The sequence below is a fragment of the Primulina tabacum genome, chromosome 16 (genome assembly GCF_025594145.1).
Source record: "Primulina tabacum isolate GXHZ01 chromosome 16, ASM2559414v2, whole genome shotgun sequence".
NCBI lineage: Eukaryota > Viridiplantae > Streptophyta > Magnoliopsida > Lamiales > Gesneriaceae > Primulina > Primulina tabacum.
Genome location: NC_134565.1, coordinates 8459315 through 8485499, shown reverse-complemented (window position 1 = coordinate 8485499; position 26185 = coordinate 8459315). Strand labels below are relative to the sequence as shown.

General features: G+C 34.5%; 2 protein-coding genes across 3 annotated transcripts; both read right to left on the bottom strand.

The window, feature by feature from the left end:
* Positions 1-515: 515 nt before the first annotated feature.
* On the bottom strand, positions 516-2959 carry LOC142529738 (uncharacterized). The gene is made up of 2 exons (XM_075635355.1): positions 1615-2959; positions 516-817 (listed from the first exon to the last, which is right to left on the bottom strand). The coding sequence occupies exon 1, from the start codon at positions 2792-2794 to the stop codon at positions 1628-1630; it is 1167 nt and encodes a 388-aa protein (XP_075491470.1). The 5' UTR covers positions 2795-2959; the 3' UTR covers positions 516-817; positions 1615-1627.
* An 8915-nt stretch (positions 2960-11874) lies between these two features.
* LOC142529644 (delta-1-pyrroline-5-carboxylate dehydrogenase 12A1, mitochondrial-like) lies at positions 11875-17191 on the bottom strand. Of its 2 annotated transcripts, XM_075635226.1 has the most exons (16): positions 16973-17191; positions 16246-16325; positions 15903-16006; positions 15753-15820; positions 15514-15571; positions 15300-15413; positions 14866-14949; positions 14517-14621; positions 14302-14415; positions 13721-13852; positions 13511-13600; positions 13282-13371; positions 12998-13207; positions 12758-12868; positions 12280-12359; positions 11876-12205 (listed from the first exon to the last, which is right to left on the bottom strand). In XM_075635226.1, the coding sequence occupies exons 1-16, from the start codon at positions 17059-17061 to the stop codon at positions 12067-12069; spliced, it is 1668 nt and encodes a 555-aa protein (XP_075491341.1). In that variant the 5' UTR covers positions 17062-17191; the 3' UTR covers positions 11876-12066. The 2 variants fall into 2 exon arrangements, with proteins under 2 accessions (XP_075491342.1, XP_075491341.1); XM_075635227.1 differs by lacking the exon at positions 16973-17191 and having other exon boundaries at positions 11875-12205; positions 15903-16001; positions 16208-16249.
* Positions 17192-26185: the final 8994 nt, after the last annotated feature.

The window sequence follows — 26185 nt, the reverse complement described above, 5'->3', positions numbered from 1 at the left end:
CTTTAGTTATAAGCTTTGTGCATTAGGCAAAGGGATGAGACTTACCTCAGTTTTTGTAGTTTATTGTCCTGCTTTTTTGCATTTCCCTACCCTGTATTTAATGTATTTAGAATCCCGTGCGTTAATGCCTCGCAAACAATTTTTTTCTTATTTTAAAATCTGAAGAACAAAATTATGTAATAAAATAAATGTATAACTTGAATGGTTTATTTAGAAATGATAAGAATTAGCCGCAACGTGATATTTTCAAGAATTTATAGCAAACTTCATAATGTTCTATGATTCAAGCAAGAAAATGTATGACGAAGATCTTTCCGAAATAAAAATAAGAGTCAATCTGGGGAAGAAAATATGAAAAGCAGTAATGGGCCATGAATTCAACTTCAAAACTTCTTTTTGGGCGAAGAGTGATCAGAAAATGTATACCACCTTTTAGGAGAAGCACCTACATTTTAAAAATGACGAAATAATGCATTTAGGATGGAATGTCAAGCCCCGGTTAATATCCGAAACAACCAACTAAATAATCACCCAAATAGTTATGACTAGTAATGGTAAATTTTTGGGGAAAAAATTGATTTCTGATAGCACAAACCGATTTCCACAATCAGTATGGAACACAAACACAAAAGATTACAAGGAACTGAATTACTATCTCAAAAACTAGGTGAAAAAATGGGTCCGGGTCTCCGTATTTGATATTTGGCGACTGATTAAGAGCTTTGGTCTCCGTTTCTCTCTGTCATTCCGTTATATAAACTTTCTGATTCAGCAAATGCGGCAGTTGTGGATATTCAAAATGGATGATGTGTCCAGACTGCATACGAGGTGCACAGAGCCAAATATTAGAAAACAGTATGTATTGACAAGAAAGCGATTTACATAGTAGATGAACATATAAAACAAAAGGTGAAAGGTTGCTGCAAGATAACATCTTCAGAAAAGGACCATCCAGTTTCAGCAAGAGAAGAATGAACATTTGTGGTATGATTTGGCTACATGAGCTCTTCAATCCGGTTTGAGTTATTGAGGGACCACATTGCAGATGGTTCAAGTTCTTAACTAACCTGGTGCTAAAGGTCCAAATGCAAATTGGTTCAAGTTCTTAACAGAGAGAATGGCTTACAACCCAAATTCAAATCCCCAATTCCATTCAACGCATTATGCCACCAAATAGAATTGGAAACTAGGCCAAACGCTTTGGTTCCTTACTGATCTGGGACCAAAATGATTCATCGAACATATGCATGTCTAACTTTTAAGCTCTCCGACTTATGCATAAGGTGAATCTCAAAATATACTCATCAATAAATAGGTTCTAACATTCAACCAGCGTATTGAGACTGTGCATTTATTTCAATAATAAAGTTACTCAAAAAACATCATAATCAAGCATAACAAATTCACGATTATTCCGTTTTATACAAGTTAAAAAGCTTGGGCTAGAATCATTGCAAGAAGATATCAAACTTACTCGGATCAAAATTGAGGTGATTAAGAGACTAAAAACAGGACACAAATATGATAAACAACAAACAATAGTGCTTAATGTACCATCTTACAACTAAAGTAAGAATAGAGGCTATTAATAGCAAGCAATATTCACAAACATACCACTGTGTTAAAATCATAATATTTCAGTTAAAATTGTCAAAGTACCACAAAGCCTTGCTTCAGAAGCTAGGGAATTAACAATGCCCTCAAAAGATCTCAACTCCTTCTGAATTTCGGATTGCAAAACCAGAGAAGAAAAATGTTCATCCACAACCAAGCCAAGACACTTTATGACATTTTCCAAAGTCGGAATCCGATCGCAAACCTTTAAGCCCAAAGCTGATGATGCTTTAGGACAAGGGCCTACTTGAGGAAATCTCTCATATTTTCTAAGCCATTTTCCCAAGTATCGAATCAAAGCCTTTAACTCCTCACCATTCAACTTTCCAATACAAACTGAAAAAATAACCTCATCCAAATGCGGAGACGAAAGTAAACTATGCAAGCACAATTCTGTAACCGAAAATCCATCATGTGCCAGCATGACCAGAAGCGAAGCATCCTTTGCCAAGCTCTTATGTTTCCCACTACCGCTTGCTTTCTCAATTACTAAAAGTGCCTGACTCTCCCAATCCTTCCTCACTGAGGCCAAACTCTCGTACCCGTCATCAGGCAGCAACAAAAAATACTTCAAAATACACATCAACTCATAAGTCTGTATATCCGATAAATGCTTGACACACAAATCAATCAAATTCGACTTTCGTTTTTCAATCAAATTATGAATCAAATTTGAAGTACAAGAATGTTCCACGAGACCATTAGTTACCAAACTCTCCAAAACATCCCAAACCTCGAAAACAATACAGGCCTCCGGAATCAAACTCTTCACATCCCTACCCATTAAACGCCCCAATTTCCCGATCAACTTACAAACATACCCTTCCTCCAACTGATCCAGTTCAACCGAAATCCCAACTTTCTCCCCAATTTTCATCAAATGAGAAGTGAACAGCTCCAAGAACCCATCGATACCATGATTGTTGGTATTCTTCAACTTCCTCCTCAGTTGCTTGCAGAAAATTTCCCCTAGTTTAACAATTTCCTTATCTGTCTGAGAAATTTCCCAACCCGTAACCTTTTTTATTGGGCGTGGGCGTTCAGATTTCGGGTCCTCAGACTCTGGCGTTAGGCTGAGATTAATAGGGTCTGGATTAAGAACAATTGGATAGTTTAACTCTTCCTCTGACATTGTAGTGTTAGTACACGAAGCTTTCGTAATTAACACCAGCAAAGACATATTTGAAAGAAAATTAATAAAAACTCAAGCAAATTTAGTAAGATTGAGCAGATGAACTGCAATGGAGGAGAGGAGGCGGAGGCGGAGGCGGAGGCGGAGGGCTTCTATGATCTAACCTAGCTGCCGGGGAGAAATATACGATGTTGCAGAACCTAGAATCAGGCCATCTACAGCAGTGAATGTATTTTCCTCCATTCCTCCAAATATTTGTGGGTCTCGTAATATACGTCATCAACCAAATATTTCACTGCATCAAATATTTATTAATCATACTGGCACTTTAATTAATAATTTATTTTTATTTAAATAAAATAACTTATAATTTTATAAAAAATATTAATATTAAAAAAATATTAAAACGATTATTAAAATTAAAAAGTTTAATTAAAAAATATTAAAAAATGAGAAAAAAAATATGAATAACCGGTTACAAATTTGTAACCGGTTATTCTCTTTGCACACAAATCAAGAGGACACAATTGTAAAAAGTTTAATTAAAAAATATTAAAAAAATGAGAAAAAAATATGAATAACCGGTTACAAATTTGTGACCGGTTATTCACTTTGCACACAAATCAAGAGTACACAATTGTGAATATTTAGTGGTAAAAAATATTTGGATGATATGGCACCCACAATATCCACTATTGTGGGTGTCCTTAGACAATAATTTTTTTTATGATGATTAAAAAAATAAATGATAAGATACAAAATTTTTTAAAATATTTACAATATAAAATAAAATTGATTAAAAAATTGTTATAAGATCATTTAAACAAAGTTTAATATAATATTGTTAGATTTTAAAATAATATGGTTATACAGTTAGGTGAATTTATTTAACTTTAATATAGTTTAATTTTATCATTTTTTATTAAATTATTTTTTAAAGATTATGGTTCATGAAATTATTTTAAGAAAACAATTAATCAATAAGCATATATTTATTAAAGTTTGTGATAAATAGTCACGTCAAAATTCAAATATCGATTTATCGGAAACTATTTTTTAATTACTATAATTTTTGTCACTTAACTTAATGCAGACAAAATAAATAAATTCAAAAGTGAAATTATTCTTCTATGTTAAATAAGTAAGACAATTGCTATTGAAAATGACAGATTTAATGATTGAAGAAGAATTTGAATTCAAATAAAGGATTAAGATACGCAACTATGCTAAAAATTACTATGTCAACACATTAAAATATAATTAATTCTTAAATTCTTGCACAAATCATGGTGAAGTCTCTTATTTTATTTATTAAATAATTCATCGAGCTACTAAGCTTATTTAAATCTAACACTCTAATTATTCATAATTGAATTTAATTAAATCTAAATTCATTAGATCTTTGTGGAGTTTTAGTTTCACCTAAAATCGCACATAGTAATCGAATTTATTCATAGTCAATTTTACTGTGTTTTAATTGACGTCTTTATTGTTATATTTAATCAATCATCTTTCGATTCATGATTAATCAACAAACATGCAAATAGTTTATCAGACTATTCACAATAAATATTAAATCGATGTCAATCAATAATTGAAAACAAGAAAAATAATCTTTTGAAAACAAATCAAATATATAAAAATATTGTTTGGCTCTATCATGATATTAGTATAAATAAATTTATTCCATAAAATCAAAATAAAACAGAAAAACAATGTTTAAAATTATAAAAATAAACTATGAGAAGGAATAAGAAATCTGAGTTCAGTTGACGATTATCCTTTTGAATTCATCTTCTTCCGCTCTCTCTAACCCTAACGTCCTCCTTCCAAGTTCCAAAGAAGATTGTTGTTCGTTGATGTTCTTTGAATTTTGTGTTTTATGATGTCTATGTGAAAAATAAGTTGTCTTCTAAACTTTTCTCGCATATAGAAGATATTTTTTTTTTTTTTTGTAAATCCCAAGCCTTTACGTGAATGCCATAAATTTCGAATCCAATATGAAAGTAATTTTGTTAGGGTTTGTAATGTGTTCAGAGGAAGTTGAATAAGTACTTTTAAAATTTTCTCTAAAACATTGTCAAATAATGCGATCGATCTCGTTAGTGTTGGTTATACAAGACCTGATTTTGTCAATATTTTAAGAAACAGTCGGACCACTAATTGTGCGAAAAACGATCTAATTGTTCTCATGAATATTATATACTCAGATATAGTGGATTAATAATTTAATTAACTACGATAAAGAAATGACATAATTAATTTTATGAATGATCGAATACTCAAGCTCTTGCATCACCTCTTGTTCCAATTAGGAAGGATTTCACTAGAAAATTTTGATTTTACAACACTTTGTAACAACCTCTTCAATCTTATGGCTTATCCACTACCTAAGTTGAAACTCCTAGTATCTAACAAATGGTTGAGACTCTAAATTTGAAAAACCAATACGACACGAATGAAGTAAAGTAATGAATAATTCAATTCAATATGTCGAAACGCTCCTCAAACGATCTTGGAAAGAAACGGTCGAGTAATTTCACAGGAGCCCTTGATATTCCTTGAAGATTGGATGAATGTTCTTTGATGAGTGAGTTGTTGAGCACTTTATCTCTTGTGAGAAGTAAGACTGCTCAGAAATATTTTTATAAAATGCTTCAAGTGTATAAAATCTCATTGTCGTTCTATCATCTTGGCATTCTCTATATAGTACTTCTTGCATATTTTAATTCAATGTTCGATTGTAGCTCAATAAATGAGCATTAAAGCAATAGTACTGTTGTCAACATCATTTTTTTATATATTGTATACTTTAATTAATGATAAAATTTACATTTAACAAATCTGAGAGGAAACAGCTACTGACAGTAAAAAGTAACTAGCTCTGCGCGTAGATTTTTAAGAAATGCAGTCTAATTTTCTGATACCCTGTTTTGCCGTACATTATCAGTATACCAACTTTCTAATAAATTAGATGAGATCCTTGTAAGATGTGTGACTTATACTGAAGATAACTTTATTCATCCGTTTATTAATGTTCTTGGATAGAAGGAACAGTCGAGTAGTCCATGTGCCACAAACTGGTGCGCAGTAGTGGTCGAGTAGATTAATTGCGCCGCTGATGATGAACCGGTTGAGTAGCTTAGCATTACATGACCAATTAAATGGATTCTTGTGAAGTGGTCGAATACAAGTAACTCAGATCAAACGGTGCTAGATAAAATAAATAGTTTATTTTTTCTATCATAAAAACTAAAGGATCTAATAAATTCTACCTTTTTGGTGGTGACAAAACCTAAGTCCCAGAGATAATATACGATAAAAGAAAAATAAATTTAATTAAGATAATGAATTTCATTGTTACAAATAACAAGATAGAAGTAACAAACTATTACACCTACTTATATTAAAAAAATATAGTCTATCTCCTAAACCAGGTGCTTCGACCGCCTCCGGCATCTACCACATCTCTTTTGATTGTCTCTCTTCTTCTTCTACTCTCCAGCTGCTCTTCTTCTTCTAGCTTCGTCTAGCCTCGCTCTTCCTATTTTTTCTTTCACTGTTCTTCTTCCCCTTTTTGGCATCACCTTTCCGAAAATGATCCAGCATTTCTTGTAGTTGGGTTCCAAGGATAGCCTGAAGATCATTGATACAAGTCCCAAGTTTTGTTAAGTTTTAGTTAACTATCCAGAAAAGGTGATTATGACATCGTTGGCGTGCTTATTTGAACTCTTAAATTCGTCCATGAAACTTTTGATATTGGATTTGAGTTCTGATACATTTATCATCACACTTCGCGAAGATTAGAGATTCTGATGTCAGAAGCGAGAAAACGAGCATCAAATTGAACCATAAGCTTTCGGACCTTCTCAAGATGGAAGTTGACCTCAGCAAAATGTGCATAGACCTCAATGTGATCAGGTTGACTTGAAGTTTCAACAACATATGTGTCGTTTGAATCCCGGCGGTCGTGTTCATTGTCATTTACAGTCTCCACATGCTCCATATCATCTGCTCCAGAAGTGCCTTCATGATTTGGGAGGATGGGATAAGCATCTTTTGGAATCCCGGATTCGACCGATGGAGATGAGATAATAGGAGATGAAACTTGAGTAGTAATCTTCGGAGAAACTGGGGCCTGGGGGACTTCTTCTACAAAAATAGTCACAAGAGATGCACTCTTGGAACTGGTATCTTGATCTGTGTCCATGTGAGAAGACCGATCACCAAAGAGATCAAAGTCTGTCACAAACTTCACCATTTTATCTACTGAGGTCAGTGGGACCCCAGGTAGTGGTGTCTCCATGTCAGCAATCGTGGAAGGACCTGTTTCATGATTTGTAAAATTAGCAAAAGAGAGAAGTACCTCCTGACAAGTATTCCCAATGGTTGCAGCAGGAGCAGCGGTTGAATGATTTCTGGCGGTTGAAGAAGGCTCTTAAATCGTTTTTTGTTTTTCTTCCCCAGCTGCTTCTTGTTGTTGTTGTTCTTATTCTTATTCTACACCCATTGCATTTAACATGACAAGAGCTTGCTAGCATATATTTCTATGGTCATGGGAATTGGTTGAAAAGGCATTTCAAACTCCATCTGCTTATTCAGAATCTTGAAGCTGATGGTCAAGACATCCGACTCTAGTTGCGAGATGACGACAACATCATTAGGAGCGGTGTGGCTGTTGGCATCAAAATTTGACTGCCACTGGATGATTATCAATTGGAAAAGGCTTTCCCTTAGTTGAAAATCAATGAATGTTCGGCAACCGAGAGCTACTTAAATTTCACCCATCTCGGCCCAATCCAACATCTTCCCATCAAGAACTGCCAATATCTCCGGAAGATCCTCTTCTAGAATGGTCTTAAACAATACAGATGTGTCATGTTCAAACAATATGTTCAACATCTTCATTATTTTTTCCACTTCCTTTAATACTTGTGACGATGTCAGAGCGACATATCTGAACAACAGTGGTAGGCTTTGATGGCGTTTGCATCTTCCCCTTGCTTTTTTCCTTAGGGTCCAATGGAGGAGATTTAGATGTTGTGGATGGAAGGACATTTCAGAAATGCGGATGCCAGCTGTCGATTGAGAGGGCTGGACTTGTGGAGCAGTTTTTAGTTGAGTCACTTTGGTACCAACTTGATCTTCTTCTTCTTGGGTTGCTTATCGTCCTTCTACCGCTTGGGGTCATCAGTATTTGACCGTTTTGAGGCATATGTCGGAGTTTCGAGCCTGGTGAATAATTTTTTTAGAGGGACATACTCCTGGTTTTTTTCTTCATCAATGTTAGAGTAAACCATCTTAATTTTGACTGGTGCCTTCTTCTTTTCTGAGCATGTTTCTCAGCACCTGCTTTTGTTAGTGATTGTTCAGCGACGATGGATGAAGTGTTCTTCTTCAGGAATTCAATGATTGTTCAGCATTGGGCCACTTATTTGGATTTAGCAGCTCCGTGATGCCAAAAGTCACCTTCAAAAGTTCAAGCAAATAATAGATATATTGTGATAATCCATCATACTGAACCTTTTATTTGGTATTTCTTAGAGAGTGCAAAATAAAATATCAGATTTGATGTGATTACCTCCATGTACTTGAACTTCTCTTGGGTAATCTTGTCGTATGCCCCTGCTTTGGCTAAAATGGCTTTGACCACGATGTTGGCAAGGAAGCTAAATTACATCTTCAGATCATGCTTCACCGCCGAAATAGATATAGGGCTACCAGCCAGAGAGAACCCAGTGCTCCAAATATCGACGTTTCCATTTGGAAGATCTGAATTTTTTTCCAAACATGTTGTCGACAGTTCCAGAGCATCTCCAAAAAACAGCTAGGATATGATGTATTTGATCGTCCGATAGCGCATATGATGCTCCCATGCTCCATACTTGCAGAGGCAAAGTAATTCTTGATAACATATAGATTGAAAGTGGAGCTGCAAGTGAGAAACTTCCTCAGACCGGAAGCTTCGAGCATCTCCAGAACAGAAGAGCAAGCCTCATTCTTAATGGAGAGAATTGCTTCCAAATCGATGATAAGACATGTTTTGTGGATCAACATCTTTGAATCTGGTGAGAAAATCTGAGATGAAGTGTGAGAAAATTTGAGAAGAAATACGTGAAAACACAGATAATATTAAGAGAGTTAAATTTGCAGAAAGCTTTTTGAAATATGTGCGAGCGTGAAATTTTTAAAGGAAGAAGATGAGGCATATATGTGATTTCATGGGACAATCACAACAGTACACATGTCAGTACAGTTGTGGATATTTGAATTCTGAAATTTTAAAATGATAGATGAAACAACACTGAAATAAAGCCATGTAAAAACTGCCAGTAATTTTAATATGAAACATTTTCCCTCAAATAATTTTAAATATAATTATGAAGATATTTAAATGACAACGATCAGATAAAATCACAGCTTCTAAAAATCATCCAACTGTTCTAATGAAAAACTTTTGTATCGGCTAGAAAATTTTTTATCACAATTTACATGTTTTTACTTCATTATAATATGATGAAACGTCAAGGATTATTCTCCCTGAACATATGCATTAAGATATGTCTACCAAACCAAAAATTTTTCTAAAGTAAGAAAACTTAGCGTCTGATAATTGTTTGGTGAGAATTTTTGCTGTCTGTTAGTTGGTTGAGATGTATTCTAGTCAAATATTCTTCTTTATGATATGATCCCATATGAAATGATGTCTAATATAATGTGTTTTGTTCAAAATGCATAACAGGATTGTATGTTATGGTAATAGCACTTGTGTTGTCACAAAATATGAGAGCTTTATTCCACCGGATCCTATAATCTCTGAGTTGTTGTTGAATTCATAGGATTTGTGCCAAATTCTGGCTATGTGATATTCTTTTTCACCGGTTGAAGTGTCTATGAATGTCTGCTTCTTGCTGAACTAGGAGATCAGTCTATCACTAAGAAATTGATATGATCCACTGATGCTCTTCTTGTCAATTTTGAAACATGTGTAGTCTGTATCAGAATATCCAATAAGATTAAAACTCGAGTATTTGGGATACCAAATACCCACATTGATAGTTCTTTTAATTATTTAAGAATACGCTTAGTTGCAGTATAATGAGATTGTTTGGGTCGAGTTTCTACATGATTTGAATCAATCTACCAACCTTCGTTATTTGAGTTGTCATCATGCACTCGCACCTGGTTGGTCACTAATTGATCGGAAAAAATCGTTTCATTCTCTTGGCGGATCTCAGAAACTGGTTGCATAAGAAGCTCAATTTTCTCATTCAGTAAACACATAGAGTTGATGTGAATTTTTAAAAACTTATTATATGTCTCTGTTTTATTAATCATCATATCCTCCAACTGGTTCACGATTTCATCCGAACATGCACTACACTCTTCTTAATGCTAAAATGATAGGTTCACGGAATTGGGAAAGTAGAATCGATCTGGAAGATATTCGTGACTCCAACTCTGAAGTGAAAGATCACGATGTTAGTGGTAGTCAAAATTTGGCCTATCATTTGACAAGTGCATCATATTGTCGTAATCTCTATTGAACAAGTGACTACCAGTTGTCAAAACTCCATAATTCACTTAACTTCTTGTTGTCTAATCCAAGCCAATATATAAAATTTGAATAAGAGTGCAGTTAAACAAATCATGGTACCAACATTTGTTTGCCAAATTTAATCTCCACAAACAATATAAAATAGTTCCGAGTATTGTTGGACAAAACTCGTGAATACTTGCCGATGATCCATCTCAAAATACTTCACAATAAAAAAAACAAAAATAAATTTATTAATTAAGCAGAAGAAAGAAAAAATAATAATAAAGAAATGAAATAGATGATTTTTTTTTTTAAAATAAAAGGGTCTAGACGCAAGCAAGCAATTTATTTTAATATTAAATAAATTAGTCCTCGACAATGACAAAAAAAAAAACTTGACCGACGATTTCGATTGATAATAAATCTAGCTAGCAGATTATGTCAAATAATAGTAAATATATGATGAGTTCAAATATCGATCCTACATAGGTCAATATTTAATTATTAGAATTTTTATCATTTAAGCTAGAAAAAATAAATAAATCCAAAAGAGATATATTATTCATCTAAATTAATTAAATAAGACAATTGCTATTTAATATGACAAATTCAATTATCGTAGAAGAATTCGAATTCGAATTTAATTAAAGGACTAAACACAAAACGGTACCAAATTTTATTAAATTAACAAACATTAAATTACAGTTAATTATTAAATTCATGCACAATCACGGCGAAATCTCTATTTTATTTATTGAATGATTTATCGAGTTAAAAAACCTATTAATCTAATTATTTCTATATTTAACAAATCTTCTTCCCACTCGTGATTAATTAACAAACATGCAAACAGTTGATCATGCTAGCAACAAGAAATATTAAATCAACATAAAACAATTATTATAAGTAAGAAAAATAATCTATTGAAAACAAAACAAATATAAAAAAATATTGTTCGACACTGTAATTATTTTTAGTTTAAAAAAATTTATTCCATAAAAAAAAACAAGATTTGAATTCATAAAATAAAGTCTAGACAATAATAAGAAAATCTCAGTTTGATTGACGTCATTATTGTTTAATTTATCATTCCCTTCCTCTCTCTAACCGGAGCCTCCTTCGTCTTCCAAATTCCAAGAGAAGGTGGTTGTACGTTTACGTTCTCTGAGTTGTACGTGAGAAAGTCGCTGCCTGGTGAAGTTCTCTCACGTGAACGAGAAATCTTCTTTTTTAAATCCTAAGCCCTTTTTTGTGAGTGATCCCAATTCTTTTATTCAATACAAAAATATTCTTTTTTTTTCCTCGAAAATTAGTGGCTCAAGTCAATTTCCAAAGAATAATTTATTTTAATTCCATCTTTCTTTGTGTTAATTTGATGTCTTCGGAATATTCTAAAATCACTTTAGAAAATAAATAAAAACTCTTCGCTACTTCTTTTTTCAATTATCGAGATTTTTTGTAATGTTTTCTCCTTTCATATTTTTCGGAAACTTTCGCATTTAATTATTTAACCTTGCCTCGATTTTTTTTTGTCTCTCAAAACTACAAATGATATAAAATTAAATCAGAGCACAATATTGCTCAAAAAAAAATAAAAAATCGGAGTACTTAAATCACCTATCCTCTTAGCCTAATTTTTTTAGCATGTTCCGTTGCTTTTTATCAACTCTGTCTGAATCGGTGACATGCAAACTAAAACATACACAAAATCCGAACAAAATTCACCTAAAGACAAGTAAACTAAAAACATAGAAATTCGTATCTACTCCATCCATCTTCTTCAGGTTGCCTTAGGAATTTCCCATTTTTCAGGCAGAGGGCCAAGGTCGTAAATGACTTCCCGATGGCACGACCAAACAAGCTTTATAGCTTCTGGAGTCCCTATCCCTGCACCCCTCGGATCACCTGCCGGACCAAACCTGCAAAACATCCTCGTTTTTACTATTCCACGAGTTGACAAAACTGAAAAATTCGCACTCAACTTTTTACTAACCAGTGGTTTTGAGGGGCCCCAGTTGTTCTTGCCCTCAAACCAGCATATGTAGTTCCATTAACCGAATGACCTATAACTTCCTGTACAGTAACAACACAAATATACTTGATATTGCAGGTAAAAGATTCAAAGGTCAAGTTATCAGGATGATTATGCTACGTTGACAGTTGGATTATGAAAAAATGAGAACATGGGGGAAAAGTTGGGGCTGAGAGAGTTGAACAAGAAGGATTCGAATACGTAAATAGCTTAATCACGTTCAATATCAACCATCAGAGACAACTGTACCGGGACAGACTCAAGAGAACTTTACACTTAGAAAAATTACACGAAACCGCTCTCCTGTTGCCAGATCAACTCTTGTAGCACAAAAAGTTGAAACCAAATAACTTTCCCATTAAGGTGTTATATCAAAAGAAAAGCAACTCTTCTGAAGAAAAATACAAATTGTCATCAGAACGCAGAGGTTTAGCCTTACTTGTAAGAATAGAGGATCATTTGAAACTATCGCAGCTGTCAAATGTGCATGCATTCTTTCAAGAATGTTCAACACCAAAGGAAGTTGGTCTTGTTTGTATTCCGTGAGAATCTAGAAAATTATGTCGCATCGAAAAGATTTGTCAGTCAACTGGCAGGCCATTGTTTTGGTTGAATTTTTACATGATAAAACTTAAGTTAAAATGCTCTAGCGTTCTGATGCAAGACTGTAAATACTTACTTGGAACGGACCAAAAATTTCTTTTGTTACCAACTCATAATTATCATCCTTCAATATTTCTGTGAGTGGAATAAATACAGCGGTGGGTTTAATGGCACCATATACTGCTGGAATAGAATGGTTATGTAAAGCTTCACCACCGAATAAAAGCTTCGATCCCTTTATCTTAAGCAATTTGTTTGTATGATCGAGCATTGCTTCTGTTGTAAACTGACACGAACAAGATGTCTTATGCAAAGTTTTTGAACTCAAGAATGAAAGAAACAGGAAAAAATAGAACTTACAGTAAGGACAGGACCAATTGTTAAATCTTCGAGTTTCCTTCTAGCAGCAAGATCATTCAATTTACTAACGAGTGAAGTTTTAGACCAGTTCTGAATCATTCAAGAAAGAAGTAGATCAAATATAAATAAGTTCTTGAAGTTGACAACATAAACAATTAGATAAAAAGAGAAGCAGCGAATAACGAAATCATTGATAAGAATCAGAAAACACCGAACTGATGGAGGTTACCTCATGCATGAACAACATGGATTGTGCAGAGCATTTTTGACCGCTACATGCATACGCATCTTGATCACAGACCCATGCAACATAATCTTCCTGTGGATAAAAGAAATTGAAAACATATATAATGTGAATAAAATTCTAAAAAATGATCACTTTGTAAATGAATATGTATAATTTTTTACAAAAAAAATAAATATGAAAAAGTTTATGAACCTCCTGAACATCAGGGCCAAGAATCTTCCAGTCGAAGCCAGCATCTTCCAACTTGATACGACCCTTGAGGTCAACAGCCAATTTCTCGGCCACTCTTGAACTTCCGGTGAAGAGAGTCATCCGTGGTTTTGCCTGATGATATACCATGTACTTCATATTTTTTACTTAAAAAAAAAAAGCTGATGTAATTGGAAATGTAAGGCAGTCAATCTATGCCAAGATCTCGAAATGACGATGTGACTCGCAGAGCCAGTCATGCATGAAGCCAATGTTAACACCTAAAATTTATAATTATGGCATGTAATCATTGTTTACAATGCATGATGATATGCAAAATCTAGACACTTTGATATTTTTATAGTATGTTTGATTCAAGGAATATATATAATTCAGATTCTATTGCCAGGAATTTTCGCTCATGGAATAGAGAGTTAAGCAGCATATATTTTATAATTTTTGCAAATTAATGAAATTATGTTTTAATTAATTTCAAGTTTGTGATACAGAAACGATCAGTTGCTCATAAAGGGGGGGAAACGTAAATATTGAACCGCATTCATTTGTCCATTAAATGAACTAACCTCCATGAGAAGTTTGTTCATTGTATTCCCATCAGAATTTATGTAATCAACGTCTTCCTTAGGCAATCCACAATGATGCAATAGTCGAATCATTTGTTCCATAACTATGCAGACCTTTGAGATAATAAAAAGCAATAACATATTAACAGCAGGAATACATAGAAATATAGGATATCGAATAAAAACAAAATTTGTAAAAGTAAAATCAGGCTTACCTTGCTATCAACTTTAAGCAGAGGCTTGTTCCCCATGTAGAGCGCACCCATCAGCTGAAGCACAGGAATTTCTAAAGGAAAATTGAAGGGAGTAATAATTGCCACCTGATGCATCAGAACTTTTGTAACTTATCAAGAAATGGACATTCAGAAAAATAGAAATTAAGCTGATGCATTGGAGCCTTTGAGGTCTACAAAAACTCGAAAATTAAAGATAATAGAGTGATAATATTTAGGAATAACTAATATTAAGAGTGCCACATTTTTTATTTGATTGTACACACCGTGTACAGAAGTTTTTCATCCATTCGGCTGAATCTTATGAATATTTCCACAAAAGTTAACTTACAGGACCGTAAGGCCACCGAAAACCATGGCTATGCTGACCAAGATGATTTCCAGGTACTGAAAACGATCTAGCTAGGAAGCGAACCTGCAAGATGAATTGAACACAAGGTTATTTACCTGTTTTAATTAAGAATTATCTAAGTGCTACTATTAATTTCACTTTAAATAATTTTTTGAGCTTCTCCGATCTCGAATACTCATTTCAAATTTCGAAGGATAAAATGAATTCAGAAAATCTAGAAAGCAGCTTAAATGTCATAAGGAATATGAATAATAGTAAATCGATAAAAACATTCATACAGTGATCAATAAAACGCTTAACATCTATACGAACAAAACCAAAAGTAATAAGTAGAACTAAATTAAACAGCAGTGGTCGTAGTTCTCCCCAAGCTTGAATTACACCGTAAAGTTAAAATGCCCAGAAAATATTACCTGATCACCACAGAAATTCTCGAGAAATTTTTGAGTGACAACAACTTCACCAAGTGCTTGCTGGTAACTTTTTGGAGCCACTCTTTGTATCAATTTAGCAAAGAAGTCCGAAACCTAGGAGCAAAACAAGGCTGATGATCTTGTAAAGGTAAAATCTCGAATGTCTGACCTATAATTGTGAACACATGATTTTTCTATGATAGAAGCAGTTTACCTCTGGAAGAGAGAGCTTGTTGGCTGCTTTTGCTGTTACATCTCCAAGCATGAGATACCTGGTGCATGGGGAAATTGGAATTAATTCAATTAAAATCAAATATACATAGCGCACTTAATGACTCAGTACAAGATCATGCTGCTAAAAAACAAAGACAGTAGTCTAGAGTTTTAAACAATCTTGATTAAGACAAGTGACAAAAAAGAATTACAGGAGAGAGGAAAATCATATTACGCAACCTTTCTGGCACTTTAAAAGGATTGTGTAAACCATGCTTGGGGCACTGGGACAAGCTCTCCACAAAAGGCTGCATAAATTCTGAAGTGTTAAAACACATTTGAGGTAAGGATTTCAACATGGCCGCAACATTTGGCATCAAAGATACTTACAAGTATTCCCTTTTCATCTACTTCGGCGACCTTAATAAAAGATTCTCCATTTAATGGATCCAAAATAGTATTCCAATTAGAAGATCTAGTCCAACTTCCCTGCACTAAAAATCCAAGAAAGAGTAAGGTCATGTTGTTTTGTAATTAACAGCAAGCTGGAATTACTTGGTTCATTTATTGAGAACAATACCAACTTTAACCAAATAGCGATTGAAAATGTCATCGGCTAAAGGATGATATGAATGTATGTAATTGCTTTTTGGCACAAAAAGTTGTGCCTGTCATCAAAAGAAATCAGTACTCACAACTAAATGAGCTCTGCTTTGGATCATGTATTACGTACCCAAATTCATCACTTCTGCAGGCTGAGCACCTGATATTTCCTCAACCTCCACGGTGGCAAAAGGTAACTTATGAATGAATCTGCATTATATGTAAGATAGCATGAAGTTTCTAATAAACTAAGAATTTAACCAGATAAAAACTTACAGCGTTTAAGTAAAAGTATACTAGGTATATACGAACTAAAACAATCAAAGAACCTGTTACAGGTCATAATAAATCACAATAACTCATAAAAAGCGAAGATTAGTTTAACACGAGCAAGAAACTTAGTGCAACCACATAAATCCGCATTGCCTTCCATACATCTCCATACTTCACCATCCCACATTATCCTTATATTCAACCCTCTCTCTATTTTTTCCATCAAACTAAAGAATAAGTGCCTACTACACAACAAAGACGATAGCCAGTGCGAGAGCAACCAAAGGCGATTGCGTTTACAAATTTTAGAAACATAACTACCCCTAAAATACTTCAAATTTCCGTGGGGTGCCTTCATTTGAGCTGATAAAACCGAAGTTGGAAAAATAATAGCAAACGAAAATTGTCTAAATTTACCACATATCAACTTAAAACTGGATCAATAAAATGTTCTCTCATTCATAACATCCAAACTTGCAATCCCATTTCTTAAAATACAACAAGAACCCAGAAAAATTCATCCTTCCCAAAAAATTCCACAGACGCAAATCCAAGAAACCTTAAAACATACAGTTTTGAAGTACCTCGAAGAATTATACGTGCCGAACCCATTCCCGAAAGCATGTTGGGGCGCTTTGCTTTTCAAAATCCTGAATCCCAGTGATCCGTACATGTTTTCAAGTTCGAGTTGAATGGAACAGAATTTTGGGCACCGCACGACTTTATTATTTGAAGTGCAAAATTGGATTTGGATGAATGATTTTTCCAACTTCAGCTTTATCAGTTCGTTCGTTACATTTTCCATCAAGTATCATCATGTATATGAAAATGTTCGGCTCTAGAATCAGTTTTGGGCCCATTGCTTTTGGGCCTTTGGAGAACCCATTTATTTGAAATTTGACTTCAAAATAAAATTGGGCCGGATTTGAACCATCTATGCATTACGTGTGTAAGAAGGGTGAATTTGGTAATTTCATATTTTAATTCATGAATGACATACTTGTACCGCTATAAATTATTAGGCAAAAACGTGTGCGAGACGATCTGACAGGTCATATTTTGTGAGACAGATCTCTTATTTGGGTCATCCATGAAAAAGTATTACTTTTTATGCTAAGAGTATTACTTTTTATTGTGATTATCGGTAGGGTTGACCCGTCTCACAGATAAAGATTCGTGAGACCGTTTCACAAGAGGCCTACTCAAATTATTAAGCATCAACCCGTTGTTTAATTTTATGCAAAAGTGACTCCAAACTTTTAGTGGCATCTCACACATAGTTAGATTTGTTGAGTCAATTCGCCCCGTCATATAAAAAAAACTTATCCTAAATGATGAATTGTCTTGCCCCGTCACAGTGTTCTGACAATACTAATATCAAAGTGGAAAAAATTTGTTTTCCTAAAATGCCACAGTTGAAATCTTGCTCCTAGAACATGAGTATAAATAAATCATGTTTCCCGATGACTTCTTGTAACTTTCATGAACAAATGTTGTTTAAATAGCTCTTTTTTTTAAAGGTATGCACATAACGCGCGCACACACGACTTATTATTTGAATCACACATTCACAATTTGCCAAGTGAAAAGGTATAAACATGAAGAAAGTCAATGCAAGTGCAAGGGAAAATATATTACATATAGCATGCCAAATTGAAGGTGGACTTGTATGTTAAAAGATAAATTTTGAATTTAAATTTTAGTAATTACAAACTAAACTGATCTGACTAAGTTAAATTAATAAATGTAGATCACTGAAGAAGTTTAATGAACAAAACTGGATTGACAAGACTCGCTGACTGAAGCTAAAATCGGTCTGAAGTGTACTTATGTCAATTTGAACAAAGACCAGAATAGACCAATCCACAGGCTGATCTAACGACATTCTCTAAAGACAGAAAATAGTTATATCTATGTAATATTTGAATGTTATCAGCAAGGATATAATAAAAAATTCGTTGGTTACCCGTTTCAGCTAGTGTACATGAAGATTTAATTGGCCATTACTATTTTGTATAAAAGACAAGGATGTGGGCACCATCTGCATAATTGTCAGGTATCCAATACATCTATGAGTACTATCTTTATTTATTAACGTTGGGACCAAAACCTATATATATATAAAAGATGCATCAAAATTGAATACTAGTACATCGATTATTATCAAGTATTCTCTGAAATCTCAGCATCTTGCGAAAGGTATTTGCTAATCTAATTTGCATAAATCTCAAATTTTCTATCAAAACATCTTAAAGATCATTTTGTGCACATTTTATTCTCACTTATTTTTGTATAGACAAGCATCATTTCTGGATGATAATAATTATAAATGTCAGAGGCTTATTTAAGAACAGATTAAACTTAGTTAAAGTAGTTGCTAGGAGTTTCTGTTCATTAAGACCGGTAAATCGAGTTAAAGTGAGTTTGTACAAAGAGTTGTATCGATCAAATCTTTTAGTGAAATCTTTTTGGAAACAGAAGAAAGGGTGACATAGGAGTTGTTAGTCTCTGAACATCCATAAACAAATTATTGTTCCTTTACTTAAAATAACTTATTTTCATATTATCTTATCTGATCTGATCTGATATGAGTATTTAATATTCACTTTGTATTTTGAGTAGTTTTCGCACTGATCTGTTTAGTTGCTCTTATACTTAGTTTTGATTAGAAAATCAACTTCGGCTGATCACATAACTTGAGTTTTCTCATATGTCAGTTTAATTAAAAAGAGTTCAACTCCCATCTAAACTTCTTTTCGATCCTAACAAGTGGTATCAAAATAAATTTTTCTGATATCTGAATATTTAATATACTCTTATGACTTCATTTAATAAGATCCCCATATTCTCAAAAGAATAATATGATGATTGGAAGATTCGAATACATGAACATCTATCAGCACAAGATGATGACATGTGGTACATCATCACAAAAGGACCTATGAAGATCATGAAACCAAACATAGTCGTTGTCGTCACAGACGGTGTTCCCCAAATGGTAGAAAAATCAAGAATGAAACAGACTGCTAAATATTAAAAAAATCTTATCTGCATAGCATATCCAAATATATCATTTATAAAACTTTAGATTAGAATATTTTCAATTAACTTAAAATTTATTGTACAACTAAAGAGATAGAGAAGGAATGACCAGACATAAGAAAACAAGTTGATGGTGGACATTCAAAAGTTTGATAACATCAAAATGAAGAATGGAAATAATGAATGAGTTTGATAAAAGATTCAACATCATAGTGATCCGATGGCTACTTGTTAGGATCGGTTTGAAATGTCAAAGTTTTTAGAAGGAGGATTGAATAAACACTTTAGGATTTCCAACTCTTTTTCGATACTGGTGAATCAGTTTAGTGATAAACTGAATTCAAGAATCTTGTTGTCGATATCAATCAGTTAACTAGCATAAGTGCGAAAATAAACTAACTGATAAATTGAATACTCAAAGAATAATTAAAACAAAGAACACATATTTTTGGATGTTCGGATGCTTCAAATGCTCTTACGTCACCCCTTCTATCACAAGGATATTTTTTCCACTAAAAGACTTTGATTAATTACAAAAACTGTAATAACCCACTTCGGTTTGGACTTAGACACTGCCAAACTGAAACTCTTAGATCTCTTTACAATTTATAAATATACAACCGATTTTTTTTTCTTAGGACAAATGATCTTAAAAGATCGAATATAACAATGTAATGTACTAGTGCTTTAGCTCAGATGATAGCCTGAAAGCTATGAAATATCTCTGTTAAGTGTGAGCTTTTCTGTATGAATATCGAAACTGAACTTGTATGCTTGAATTCAAAATTCACTGAGAATAATTGTGCAAAATTTCTTGTCTCAGCTGAACTCCTCGGCTTTTAAAGGCTTTGCTTCCAACGGTAATATTGAATGCATTAATTAATATTTATCCGTTGATTTGTCCTTACTGAATATGTCAACATTTTTATGACAATAGTACACTGTGGCATTCTGATATACGTCACTCCTACTATGAGTTACAGTCTGTTTTTGTACAAATTGTCGGTTGTTGGCTACGATTTAACTGACGATGTGTCAAACTGATTATTAGTTGACTATATAGCCGATCGGTTGAACTGTCTGTATAACTGATCGGTTGTAACTGATGGTTCAGTTATCTTTACAGATTCCAGTTAGCTTCGATCAGTTCGATTGCCTCCGATTATTTAACTCATTAAGTATTAGTTCAGACTATTTCAGTTTTTGTAGTTTAGTTCGAATAAATTCAGTTGAGCCGATTAGTTCTGCAATCTTCAAAATTTTTATTTGTCAAACTTTGATATTCTGATTCTAACAATTTCTCCCTTTTTGGTGTTTGACAAAACATAGAATTCAAGAACTGATAAACTCCATCGTAATAAAATAAATTGAACTTTTGTAGATAAAACAATCTTCCACTTTACAGATTCGTACAAACTAAGAATGAAAGACTGTCATCTAACTGAACTTATTGTTTTTCACTTCTTTGCTTTTTGTCAGTAGGTCCTTGATCAGTTGGTTGACTAGTTCTTTTATTTGACTGCTGCTACTGCTGCTCTTCTTCCCTCCTTTTGTCAACACTAGCAAGGGTGGAGAGAAGGCGAACTTCTAAGCTAACTTGAGATATAACATTCAACATCTGTTCCTGCATCAAATCCATCCGTTTTGGTATACTTGTGTGCACGAAGTCAATTCGGTTGATAAGCATGTCTCAAGTCTGGAATAGAGTTGGAACTGTCACTCGGTCCTTCTTCAGCTGATCTACAAGGAGAAATAATGAGGTCATATCCTTGGTAACCTTCTTGAGGTTCTCCATGTTATTTTCCTTCATAGAATCAATTTTAAGCGTCTGCATCAGGTAAGTTGACTTCATGTCAGAGACAATTGAGATTAGGTTGTGCAAACTGGACTGAATTTTTTCAATCATGATATAAGTAGCTACAGGCATTTCAGGTGACAAGATTTCAGATGTGGTAGGTGCTTTGCCCTTGTCCTTTCCAATGAAAATCACCATGGTTAGATGTTGTGATTCAGTCTCAGTTTGTTGTTCTAATTCTGTAACAAATTATTCAACTGCTTCCTAGTGAGCATCTGGAACTTAAGTAGTAGGCTGAGCAGCAGTTGAGCTAGATGGCACATCAGTTGGCACTTGCAAATCAGCTATTGGTTCAGAGTGCAATTGGGCCGCATCAGTTTGTTGTTTTTGTTCAGTCATAACAACTGACTGAAATTCATCTACAATTTTTTTCAACATAGCCTACAAGGCTAATTGTTCTGTTGATCTTTGGCATACATCTTTCTCAGCTGGTTCGAAGTTTAGCTGGATGTCAGTGGCAACTGATTGGATGACTTCGTCAACATTGGCCAATGACAATTTAGCATCCGTGTATAGAGGTTGTCCAGCTGGAGGAGATGATGAAGGTGCTGGAGTAAAGATGGTTGAATCAGCTATGGAATAGATTTAGTCGCTAGCTTATAAACCTGTTCAGCAACTGGTTCTTTGGATGGTTCTGACTGAACTCCAGTTGGCTGAGCTTGCTCTGCTGATGTTGGACTTTGGGAATCAACTAGTGTGTATAATTGTTGATCCATTTCCCAGACTTTGATCCTCATTTACAAAGATATTAGATCCGAGTCCAGCTGCTGGAAGACAACTCGGTCATTATAAGCAGTCGGACATATTGGATCATAGTACAATTTCAACTGAGCTATTATTTCAGTCAACTTCTTCAAGCGCATCAGATCAAAGAAATAAGTCCTTCTTTCCATTGCTTGAGCAATAGTGACGGCCTGGACTGTCTTCAAAATCATTGTTTCCAGGGCAATGAATTTTCCTAAAACTGATTTCTTCTTCAGTCTTCTGGCATACACTACACTGCAAAACTTGACCCATTAATCAAAATCTTCCATCTTAGACTCAGCAAACTCATTTATCTCACTCGAAATGAGATCGACGTGAGTCTGAACTGTGTTGATTGGCATGGGCTCTTCAATCATCTTACCCTTGCCTTTTGGGTCAGTTAAGGCATGAGAAATAGTCAGCCTCGTGGTAGTTGAATCTACCTTTTATCTAATTATCAGACCTTTGGTCGAGCAATTTGTAGAACAGTTGGTTTGGTGACAGTGATAGGAGGTGCGCGATGTCGAACAATCTTCAATTTGTCACCAGATTCGGTGACAAGCTTCAATGGATGATTAGCTGGCTTCTTCAGCTGTGTCTCTTCAGCTGATAGTGCAACTGGAACTTACCGAATTGGAATAACATTTATGGGTGCCTCAGCTCCAGTAGGCAACAATCTATCAGCTGGAATCACTTCAGAAGCAGTTTGTTTGGTCTTCTGAGATCGTGGATTTGTCCTGAGTAGACATATCATAATTCTTCTGACAATCGTACAATGTGGCATTCTGATATGCAGTGCTCCCACTACAAGTTGCAGTCTGCTCTTGTACAAACTTTTGGTTGTTGGCTATGCTCTTTAACTGATGAAGTGTCAAGCTGATTTATCAGTTGACTCTATAGTCGATTCGATGAACTGATTGTGTAACTGATCAGTCTTAACTGATAGTTCAATTCTCTACATAGCTTCAGTTAGCTTTAATCAGTTCAGTTGCATTTGATTGTTTAGGGCATTAATTATCAGTCAGGCAAATTCAGTTCAAGTCATTTCAGTTCAGTTAAGTTGATCAATTCTTTAATCTTCAAACGCTCAATTTGTCAAACTCCAAAATTCTGATTCCAACATCGCAGTCATGATTTGAAAATTTTCAAGGGTGAGGGCAATGAATGAACCTGCCTTGGCGAGGACGCCCTTGGCAATAATATCAGCCAGCAGTTGGATTTCTGGCTTCAGTTCTTTCTTGGGATCCAAAACTTTGATTTTCTTCCCATCGACAAACAACAGAGTCTGCATCTCTTCAATATCAGCTAGTTTGATATCAGAGAAGTGAGACAAACTTTCAGTTGGGAGTTGAAAGAGATCGCTGAAGGATTCTTCATTCAGAATCAGTACTTGATTGTTGATGGTTATAATAATCTTGCCATCATAAAAAATCTTGATGTTGGCATAAACTTCTTGAATTTCCTTAGAATAAATGACTAAGGTTGCGATTCCCAAGAATTTCTTCAGAATAGTAGCTTCAAGCTTCAGAAATACGATCCTAATAGCTTCATCTGAGACAGATAGAACGTAGTCGAAGTCGATTGCCATTGCATTGAGAATGAAGGATGGGGTTTGGCTTGCCATTAGCTTAGATTTTCTGCAAGAGGAAACACTATGAGTGTTTGAGTGCTTGTGAGTTTTGAATAGAGTAAAGTTAACTGAACGAGGGCGGAACAAATATTTATCTTTGTGAATATTCAAATTTTGGACACGTGGCAGCCCGAGATTAATTTGAATAAATAATGTGTACTTCATATGTAAATATAGAAATTGATTCGATTGAACTACCTGTGACCAAGTTTCCAATCACTATACAAGGAATAACATAATTAATGAAGTAATTTTGAAAGTCACAAAACATATCGTGGAATCTCAACTGAATCGATAATAAGTTAACATATATGATAAGATCAATTAGGTCGAGAACTGAATGATCAGTTGGAAACGAAATCAGTTCAGTTTAAGATCGACTGCTAATTTTCTTATCAATTAACCAATTATAATTCCATGTTCCCCCTAAATATAAGCATTAGATATGGTGAAATAATTTCATCCTCGGAGAATGAACCTTCGATGGCTGACAGAGATCTCTTTATATCCTCGTGTCAAAAGTAATGATTGCGCCCTTTAGCATGGTTCTGAGTCTATAAATAAGAACAAACTAGTTAGTCACGAAATAACTTGAATATTTCAGCAGATAATACTTATCAAAACAGTAAAAGATGATAAGGCGATCAGTTCCCAGCAACCAAACATGGCAGAGGAGTTCATGCTGTAATAGCCAAGCTTGGTGAACGGTACGGTTTAAAATTTCGTATGATCATTGAATATTTGGTTAAGTTTAAGTATAGTTTTGATATTAAGAGTTTCGATTTATGATTCATAGTATTGTTGGTTATAAGTGTTGTGTAGTTGTGTTGTAGCATTGTTGCGATTTAATTCATGGTAATTCGTATGTTGAGCCAATTGGTATGAGGCCAATTGGGGTGGTTAAATAAGATATAGAGGTGCAACTTTCTTGTTGGGAGTGTTGCCGAATTATGAGGAGAAGCGGCGTTGCGATTCGATTTTTAGGTGCAAAGTTTGTTGTTGGCTTCAGGTGTCAGTGCACCCGCGGTAAGTAAGACACCGCACCCGCGGTGTTTGGGCAGAGTCGACACCGCACCCGCGGTCCAAGAGGCAGCGCACTCGCGGTCGTTCCTTACGGATTTTTGGATGTTTTCCAGTGAGCTCAGCGCACCCGCGGTGCAAGGCGTAGCGCACCCGCGGTAGATGAACAGTGAAAGCGTGTTTTCAGATTTAAGTGTTATAAATGCAAGAGTTGGCTTCATTTCTCTCATTTCTCTCCTCACTCTCGATTTATTCAGCAAGGAGGAAGCTAGGGTTCCATTTTCTTTCTTTCCTTCCTTTGATTCAAGCCTATTGTCGGGTTATTGAAGTGAGAACAAGGTTCTTTTGAGTTCAAGAAGCTAAGGTAAGCTTGTGGCTTTGTTTATTCTTGGATTTGGTGTTGGGAAGAAATCATGGATTTGTTGATGGTGTTGGTTTTATGGATTTAATGGTATGGGTTTGTGATTATTGAGATGTTGATGATTCATTTTATGGTTTATTGTTGTAGGAAGTGTACCAAGAGATTAGAATCAAGGTTTCTATTGGTTGTAAGTGGAATTCAATTACTTGTGCTCACATGATAATATATGTATTGTGTTTCAATGGTTTTAACATGTTATTCCCTTCCATTTGATTCATGCTATGTATTAATACACTTTGTTGTATATTAGAGGGATTTTATGTCTCAATTATGTCTAAGGGAATACAAAAGAAAAGAGTATGCAAAGTGTTTGATGAAATGTCAAAGAGAGAGTTCAAATGATTTATGGATTGATAGATACATAGTCAGAGATTGCATGCAATTAGTTGATCAACAACCATAGGCTTATATCCCAACAGAGTAATCGATTTATATCGATGGGATATAGGTACAGAGACAAAGATACTATTTAGATATCAATCCATCAGAGAAAAGAGAAATACCATCGTTATTGTTATTCATGCTATGATATTTATGTTTCAGAGTTGATGGTATTTAATGTTTTCAAAGTCATGTTTTTCAGTGTATGCTATGTATCCATTGCTATGTAAGAGTTCCACTTGCCGAGTTTTATACTTATTTCAGTTATTTCATGTGATGCAGATAAGAGCGACGAGCCAGGACGTTGATTGGGACCGGAGTCATATGCATAAGAGAGGGAAGGAAGAAGGCTATTTTGCTAGCGTTTTGACATGATCACAAAAATGATATTTTGTATTTTGTTGCATCATTTTATTGATCATGTATATACTTTTGATTATATATTGAAATGTATTTTAAATCCTTCTTTCTTTTAAGAAAATTTTAAATTCCGCTGCTATTTTATTAAAATCGGTCAGAGGCGTTACATTTAGTGGTATCAGAGCAACGTTCTTCGGACCAATGCATATGACTTCGTCTACTTTCAACAGTCCGTGTATGTCTTCTTCTTCATCTATTTATTGTTATGGTTGATATGTATTATGTGAGCACATTTTAGGAGTTATGCCTCCTAAGAGAAAGGCTTCAGAGGGTGAGGATAGCTC